General features: G+C 38.1%; 1 protein-coding gene across 1 annotated transcript; it reads right to left on the reverse strand.

The window, feature by feature from the left end:
• Nucleotides 1-1,127: 1,127 nt before the first annotated feature.
• Nucleotides 1,128-6,689, reverse strand: tmem151bb (transmembrane protein 151Bb). The gene is made up of 2 exons (XM_049464214.1): nucleotides 6,165-6,689; nucleotides 1,128-4,547 (listed from the first exon to the last, which is right to left on the reverse strand). Exons 1-2 carry the CDS (start codon nucleotides 6,249-6,251, stop codon nucleotides 3,144-3,146), a joined length of 1,491 nt encoding a protein of 496 aa, XP_049320171.1. The 5' UTR covers nucleotides 6,252-6,689; the 3' UTR covers nucleotides 1,128-3,143.
• Nucleotides 6,690-9,350: the final 2,661 nt, after the last annotated feature.

Below are 9,350 nucleotides of genomic sequence, written 5' to 3' on the forward strand. Positions count from 1 at the left end.
ACCAATTTTGAAACAAATCCTGAATGAGACTCTTCATTTTAGCAATTATAAACTATACTATGTTTTGAAAGACACTTCCAGGCTATGTATATCATAGTCCTATTATTATCAAGGCTAACATTAAAACAGACAGATACACTTGAATATATATATTCCTTAAATCTTTTCATTAAAATAAGTAGAATAAATTATGTATTTTACTTCCACCCTATAACAGACAGTTTTATTAATGCAATATGCAATAGAAATTGAATAATTCGAGAGTTCAGTAAATGGCAGTGCATACCATGAACCTCACTGTTGTCCTCCTTTGAAAGAATATTAAACATGACCAAATAAGAGCTGTAAAACATGTGAATTGCAAAAAAAACCCCACAACTATAGATCACTGTTGTTAATTTATTGATAATCTGTGTGTTATTGAATTTAATTCAACTGTTTGAAAAAAAAAGAAAAAATTTTAATTTATTAAAAAAAAAAAACTAAATTTATTTTTATTTATTTAAATGTATTAAAATACAATTTGTTAATAGATCGAGATGTTAAGAATTAAGTGTAATTTTTATTTGTGGCCAAACTTTTAAACAAGCTATTTAAAATAACAATTAACATACCGCTGTGCTTGTTTTGGGCAGGGTTTTCGCCAAAATGTCCACATGTATATGTTTTGTAGCAGTGAAACTAATTTTATTAGTATTACAGGCTATTGTATGGTTACTGTATTCTTTTTTGTGGTACTGTAAACAAGAGAAAAATTTAGAGATTATAATATTTCCCACAGGAAACCAGAGTAGTTCATTTTGTAGCAACATAACAGAGCTGTATATAGGCTTGTAAACTTATTGTAAACTTATTAAATACATTCTTTGGCACCTTTGCCCTTCTTCCAGTTATGTCTCTTGGGGTGTGTTTTTACAACTACCTTCCTGATTTCTATAATTTCAGATCGGTTGCAACAGATTGCATTCATGATTCCTGTATCTACTGTAACTGTAGATTAACGCTTACTTATTAACAGTAATAATCTGTTAGGCTCAGGCTATTAAACAAAAGTTTGTACTCGTAATCATGTTTCACTACAACCCAACACAAGTCCATTTTAAGTCCAAGTTAAAGAAATAATTAGCATACTTTTCACATGTCAGTCACTTCAACAATACATGAGTACACAAATGATTTATTGAGTGAGTATACTGTCAACATACGTGACATCATACCAATGTTTTATTGTGTGTGTGTGTGTGCTACATAAAGGCAACATTGTGTATTCTTCCCCATTCAAATCAGTAAACTTGTGATACATCATATATTTAGGCCATTTAAAAAGTTGTAGAACACCATATAGCTTTAACAGGTTACTTTTAGACACCACAGGCAAAGAACCACAGGTCTATATATCATATATCTTAATATATAATCTATTTAAATTTGGGAAAATGCCTTTGGAATGTTTAGCATCTCGGGAGCTGAAGTCCATCCCATAGTTTTCATATTACATCAAATTTAAATTGTGACAAAAGTGGAACTGGTCGTATACCATAGGTTCCTGCTATAGAGTATACAAAGCTTAACTACTGTGTGGGTTATATATTAAAATTAAAATGGCAGTTCAAAACGGTATCACTTGATTTCAGTGTTGTAAGGGCAGAAAGTTTGTAGTGTGCTATGTGCTTTGTAATGCACTTGTCCAAAAACTTCCATTTTCCATCCTGCAGAATCACAAACCCACTGAGAACGGCAAATCTTCCTTCATAAACGTGCACCAAACGTTCCTGTGCTTAAAAAGTCCAAACCTTCACAATTCAATTCAACAGTCTTCAACCAAAACCCGATATTGGGTTGGTCTAGTACTACAATGACTACATATAAGCATTTATAAAAAGATACAACAGTCATACATTCCTTTTGAAGTTATACTGTATATACAGCTGAATGGCATACCATACCAGAGGTTAATTGTTGCATAGCCTGAAATGTAGAATATTTTTCTCAGCTGTTGTAAATATCTGGTGTAGCATACAGAACTATTATTAGACAGAATGTTTGTAGTAGTATACCATAGATAGTGCATTACCAAGTTACATCACATTGAAAGTACTCACAACAGACAATTCTCTCTTGTATACAATATGTGGTCTTTCTTATATGGGTGTAAACCACAAATATTGTTCTATGGAATATGACACTATACTGTACATCAAATCTTTTTGCAAATAAACTGGATAACATTCTTGCTGAATTCTGGTGGTTCGGTTCACGTGACCTTGAGTGCAATATGGTCGGAAAGTAAAGTTGCAGTTGCTTGGTAGGATAAAACTTTGGGGTCGGAGTTAAATGCTCAGTTCATTGTACAAGTACACTGAGAGGATTTTAGCTTTGTAAATAAAGGCTTGGTCCTCCATATCAACATTTTTTTTCAATTTCAAATCAATTTTCTCCCAATTAAATGCCTCCTCTGATACATGTGAAGTCAGCCACTGCCTCTTTTGGAACTTTTCAACTTCCACCAGCACAGCATCTCTGAGCAGCCAACACACTCAGAGGAAAGCATCAGATCCCCAGCTCTGATATATCAGCCAACAGAAGCCTGTGCCATCTCAATGGGAGTAATGAGGGAAGAGTGTCATCTACCCACCCAGACAGAGCATAGCATAGCATGGCCAACTGTGCTCTCTCAGGCTTCACCTGAGACCCGAGATTCGTACTCTAATTCAACATTTAACGTCAAACATCTTGTAAGAATCCTGTATCTGTATAAGGACAATGTAAATACAAAAAAACTTTTACTTCTAACAAAAGACAAACACAATGATGTATTTTGATTATTGCTACAAATGTGATGACTAGCGTGGAAACACAAGTAGAGTATTCAGATTCCGTTTTGGTAAATACAGTGTTGAGGACATTCTTAGTTCAACATGAGCACAAACAGGGTCTGCTTTAGAGCAAAGCACCGTTCCCTTGACAGGCTGAAGGCTGCAAGTACTGGGTCATGGACTCCATGATTCCTGAGAGACAGGATTTGTCTTGTTTTCCAAGATGCAATTCTTCTTCTTTTTTTTTAGTTCAGCACTGGATTCTTTATCCGCATTGATTTGCGCCTGTTTCTGTCCATCTGTCCATCAGCTACGAGTCAATGAACCTCATAAGGAGGTCTCCACACATGAGCCATTTCTGTGGAAGGAGCGGTGGTTGGGGCAGCTCTCACTGCAGTGGACAATGAGAACGGGGAAGCAAAGGGCATCTTGGTATGGTGGAGGGTCATCCTCTGCAGTAGTAATGTGGCCGGATAGGCACCGGGTGTTCTCGCTGGGGCTTTCAGGTTCGTCCAGACTGCCGCTTCCACTCCTCCAGAAGCAGCTTCGGCGTGAGCCGTACAGCCGCCCCAGTGAGAAGCGGCTGCCGCTAAACGGGACGCGAGGGCTCCCGTTGCAGATGCTGAGAGCGCTACGGGAGAATACGGAGGAGCTACTGATGGCACGGTGGCAGCGCTCGCAGTTCTGTCTAAAACCTCCAGAACATTGAGCAAGGTCCATCAAACCTGCTTCAGAGTAGCTTGGCACCAACTGCTGATTGGAGCGAATGTGCCATTCAAGCTCAGTGCTGTCAATGGTGTTCACTCGAGGGATGCGTCTGCAGTACGGGTGTTCTTCACAAGGTGTAACCGGGATGTAGTCGACCCCAAAAAGTTTCTCCACTCTGTAGTGGACGTACGCTGTTCGGTACTCGGTCAGAACCCTCAAGGGCCAGGAGAACGTGAGGAAGGCGGCTGTCCAAAAGACGTAGTTCGAGACGTACCACGGGTGGTTGTCAGGGTTCGAGAAGGCAATCATGTACTCTTTGAAGTCTACATTCTTCAGGTGCATCCCCTCACGGGCCTCCATATAATCATCAAGACCCTCGTTATCGGTGAAGAACCTCGCCCGCTGAGTTAGGTAGGAGTTCTCAGACTCCACATTAGCAAAGCTAAAGCACTTAGTGAACCTCAGTTTGGTGATCGCTGACTTATCCAAGCCAACCAACTGCTTGGAAACGTCCTTCACCCCACAATGGCCGTAGTCGAATTCTGCTTCAGCCACATGCGTGTTCACCCTTTCGTGGTACACCTGAGTAGTGGTGTAGGCATCGCCGTTGCGGTAGCGTGTCACCTGCCGTGTTCGCCGCACGTAATGGTAGCTGATGGCCTTCCACCAGATACAGGGCTTGGACTGTTGCATTCTCTGCACTCTTTCATAGATTCCTTCCACATCTACTTTGTACTGCAGCTCATTCCTGGCATGGCAGTGCCAGCACTCCACCAGGTACACCACATACAGCATGACCAGGAACGCTAAGGGGATGTAGATATAGCCATCGGAGCAGGGGCTATCGTGGTATGTCATGAAATTTCTCTTGTTGCCAGTATCGAAGCTTAGCCGGGTCACTTTGGTGACATGACACCACACCATGGCCCCCATGCATCCGTACATGAGCATGGACAGCAAGAGGCATTTCCAGAAGGCTTCTCTGCACAGGGACTTACTCAGGGACTGTTTCAGAGGACTCTGCTGCTTGGCAACAAGGAGACAGAACAGAGTACACATACAGCAGTTTAGTAAGTTGCAAAAAAACATAAATAAGCATTAATAATAATACTTTGATAAATCTGTAGATACACATAAATGTGGAAAAACTTTTATTATTTTTTTGCATAAATATTGCAGTAAACAATAATATTTTGACCTAAGTTTAGTTTCAAAGCACCACACTTTTTAACCAAACAGCTTTAATCTGAATGTGTTTGACATAAAAACTGACATGCATTTAGCATAAAATTCAGGATATTTATTGTATTATATCTAGAGCAGGGCAATATGACAAAAAAAACTCTATAGTTTAAAACTATATTTCAATAAGCTTAAGAAAAATGAAAAAGAAAAATTAAGAAAACTACTTAGTTTGTGTGTGTATGTATATATATATATATATGTATATATAAATACATATATACATATATATATATATACATACACACACAAACTCAGTAGTTTGTGTATATATATATATATATATATATATATATATATATATATATATATATATATATATATATATTAGAAAAAAAAAATATATATATATATATATATTAGAAACATAAAACAGCTGGGTATTTCACTGACTGCATTTAAACTGAACTTCATTATGCATCAGCAGTGGATTCTTAAAACCTGCTATGTTTGTTTCAAAAATCATATTCTTCATATAATAAGTATATTTATTACAATAGACCAGGCCTAGGTAAGACATTATGCATTTTTTCATTCTTTTATATCTTATATAACATATTACCATCTCATAATTACAACGTGGTTATTGTCTTGATTTTATACAGCTTTTTCTTGCATGTTCTACAGCTCATTAGATTTTTCTGAATACGTTGAAACATACCTTCGTACTTTCTTATATATTTTTACTGCAACCAAATCAGGTATATTTATGTAAACAGTATTAATTTACAAAAAAATTCTAAAAGTTTAGACACACCTTCTTATTTAGTGTCATTCAGTCTTATTTCTTTACTTATTTTATTTTCTACATTGTAGATTAATATTAAAGACATAAAATCTGACACATGTTGACCTAAACACAACTAAGATGTGTACTAGGTGTACTGGGATGAACTGGACCACAACATGAAGGAAAAGCAATATTTAATGATAAGAGGTTCGACTGGTACTGTATCTCAAATACAAACAAAACAAAATTGTTGCTGTAAAAAGGTGTTTTATTTACTTAATTTAAACACTTTGTTATATATGATTTATTAGCTGTATGGATATTGGAGCAACACTGATACAAACAGAAGAGAACAGAGAATATAAAGAAAATATGGAAACACATACAGTTTAGTTTATCCACCTGTTTGGGCCACTTTTACATTTCCATATCACATTAACAGACCTGGGTCAGCATGGGGCATTGCCTCTCTGCCTCTCTGTGTTTATTAGCCCTGTGTGTTTACTGCAGTGCTTTCCACACTCACACTGTGAATAAAGCCTGTAAGAGGCCCAGTTCAGAGTCAGAGCAGCAGCAGAGGAATGAAAAGCCCCTGCAGGCTGTAGCTATCAGACTCAGGATCAGGCTAATCACAGGGATATCTTTTTTAATAGGGTTTAATAAGCTACCTCCTCTCTGGGGCTGTCCGTGTCGTCCTCGTAGGCCGTGGTGGTGCTGCTCTCACTGGCGGTCGCAGCCGAGGCTGGGGGGGACATGGCAGGGCTGAGAGCAGCTCTCGCTGGGCCCTGGAGCACTTCAGAGACGATGAAGAAGGAGCCTGCAGCAGAACCAGGTTACAGTGGAGAAAACACGCCTCGCTGGTCTCCAGCAGCCTCGGCTGTTGGTTTCCTCGGTTCTCCAGCGGCTGAGAGCTGCAGCTCGGCGGTAATAGTGGGAGGAGGACGCGGCTGGGGGGTTAGATGATGTGCGGGGAGAGGCGCAGGAGGCGGAACGCGCTCTGTACCGGAGTCATCGCGTCTGATTCAGCGCTCAGCCGAACACCGCCGCCATACCCCGGCCGCGCTACACTCGATTTAAGGCGGATTTTTGACGCCATTAAAGGAAGAAGAGGGAGATGCCGGAGCTGAAGGGGGTTTGGAGGTCCTGCTGAAGGTGTGGAGAAGGAGGAGGAGGAGGGAGACTGAGGAGCAGCTCAGGGTGGATCCGGGAGGTGGCGCTCCGCCGATAGAGGGCGCTCTACCGCCGCCGCTCACTTTCGCTTTACGCCACATGGAGACAATTGAGCTAATTAATTAATTAATTAAGGAGGAAATGTGTTTATAATGTGCAGTTCATAATCGATAAGCGATCACAATGATGATTCATTATTTTGTAATTTACTTTTTACTCTACATTGTAAAAATAATATGTAAAATAATAAAAAGTCAACATAAAAGTTTTTCAGGTTTTTTTTCTGGCGCCTTCTTTTTCTTATTTACATTTTTTATCAGTCAAAAACTACAGCAGTGCACACTAGGACAAATAAGTACAGATTTGTACTTAAAAGTGTACAAAGCTTGTCGCCTGGGCTGTAACTTATATTGAGGTACAATAAAATACCTTTCAGTGAAAGTCTTTTTTGTACCGGTAATGATTATAAAGTTATAAACATTATCATCAACTCAATATGTGTCAAGAACTTGATGATCCAAAATTGTCTGGCTTTAAAATGAAAAATGTTTAATTAAAAAAATATAGATTTATATATATATATATATATATTGTTTATTAGTATTAGTACAGTGATACAGAATACCACATGTACCTTTTGGCTGGTTAAATGGTACAAATCTTCACTTCCTGCTGTTAGGAAAGTCTTTGTACTTCAGAGGGAACACATCTGACCCTGTATAGACCAATATAATACTTGAGGGTACAATTAGGAAAAGTGTACCTGTAAGTACAAGAAAGTACTTATATCATACCCCTGTTTTTTAATGTGTAGGGCAAATCAGGGATAGTTGAAACACATTTTGTGATTTTTTTGCAATAAATTAAAAAAACGTTTACACTGGAACAGCTAATTTGCTATATAATAACCTTCAATATGTTAACTAATAAAACAATGTATTTAAATAACTTGAGTAATCAGTAGCAGATCTGTATAGAGAGAAGTTCTTGGACATCACGTGATCCATGAGGAGCATTAATACTTCCATGAGGTTCTTAACGGTATTTAAAAAACATTGATTAAAATCTAGTAGAAAGTCTTGTCTGGCCAGACAGTTACTCCAACAAAAACAGGATTAGTTATTTTTAATACCCTTGTTTTTTTCTGCATTCTATTAGCTCAGTGCAGTACCAGTGCACTTTAGTGGTCTAGGTTATACATACACTGTTACAAATGTTTTCTTGCTGACACAAATTAAGCTGTGCTGCTCAGACTTTTGTTAAATGTGATTTGAAGTTGCTCTGTATTACATAACCAGTAGGAAGAGTCCAGCAGGGGCTCAGTTAGTCTAAGTGAACACTTCAGCACCACGGACAGCTCATTTCAGAAATGCGGCTAGGATGTGCCTTTGACGTCTATTCCCAAATAAAATAATCTCTGTTTATCTAATCAGCTGCAGAAAGTATATAATTACACATTATCATACTTTATATTTTTTATGTTTTTTGTATAGAATTATTACCAATTTGCTTAATTAAATGTTATTCGTCTCCTCTTCTGCTTTTTGTTATGGTCAGGTTTGTGGCATCCAGAGACCACACAGAATCATTGGGTGCAAGGCAGGAATACTTCAGCCTACAGGGCACCAGATGATTGCAGGGTGCCACTCTCTTTTACACCAAGGGGTAAGTTGGCATAACTTTCACCTGTCATTTTAGAAGATCAAATCCACAACCTTGGGAGCTGTAAGGCCCACACCTTAACTGCAGCATGTTCATTTCAAATACTGAGAAAAAAGTTAAAACATGCAGTGTTAAGTTATGGCACTTTATAATGTTATGTTTTTTTTCTAATATATTCAATTCAGCAAATATATGATATAAAATTATTTTCTAAAAAAAAAAAAAAGCTAAAAACAGCATGTATAAAAATTGGGGAACCTGCTTATTTATTGTTTGTTGGAGTAAATGTCTCTACTGCACAGTGAAGGCTTTCTGCTAAATTCTGAGGCATTGCTGTGAGGATTTGTTTGCATTCAGTGTTAAAATGGTCAGGGGAGGTCATTGGATGATCGCCACCCCACCTCATTCCAAATCATTATTGGATGATCCCAAAAGGTTTTAATGGAGCACAAGCCATCATTCCAGAGAACACAGTTCCACAGCTCCACAGTTCAATGCTGGGCCTTTATACTCCTCCAGTCCACGCCTGCCATTAGGCATGGTGCCAAAAGCTTCATGATTATCTATCAGAGAGCCTTATTCAATCAGAAATGCTTTTCAACAGGAATTTGAGTAGGATCTGTGTGTGCACATTTGCAAGTGCAGCTTAAAGTTGTTGAATGTTTTCATGGGAAATGGTGTCCAGAAACATTTGTAGTGTAGTTACCATGCTAATCATTATTGCTGTTTTTTATATCTCCACAAATATTTAACATTTTTTCTGAGATTCCGAAAGATGACAGGATATCTTTTTCTTGAATGCATAGGTGATGTTTTTTATCATCCACTAGATAGCAGCATCACCTTGGGTTGGTTTTGCTGTTTGTGCTGCAGTACATCAGCTTGTAATGTGAGCTGTGTTTGTAGAGCTTTGCTTGATGATATCACATATTTTTCCTTTCTCATTTTACTCCACCTTACATAGATAACATAACAGATGAGATGGTAATGTTTTATTGTCTTTGCATCACCTGTGTTAGACA

Source organism: Astyanax mexicanus, chromosome 14 (genome assembly GCF_023375975.1).
Source record: "Astyanax mexicanus isolate ESR-SI-001 chromosome 14, AstMex3_surface, whole genome shotgun sequence".
In the NCBI taxonomy this organism is placed as follows: Eukaryota; Metazoa; Chordata; class Actinopteri; order Characiformes; family Acestrorhamphidae; genus Astyanax; species Astyanax mexicanus.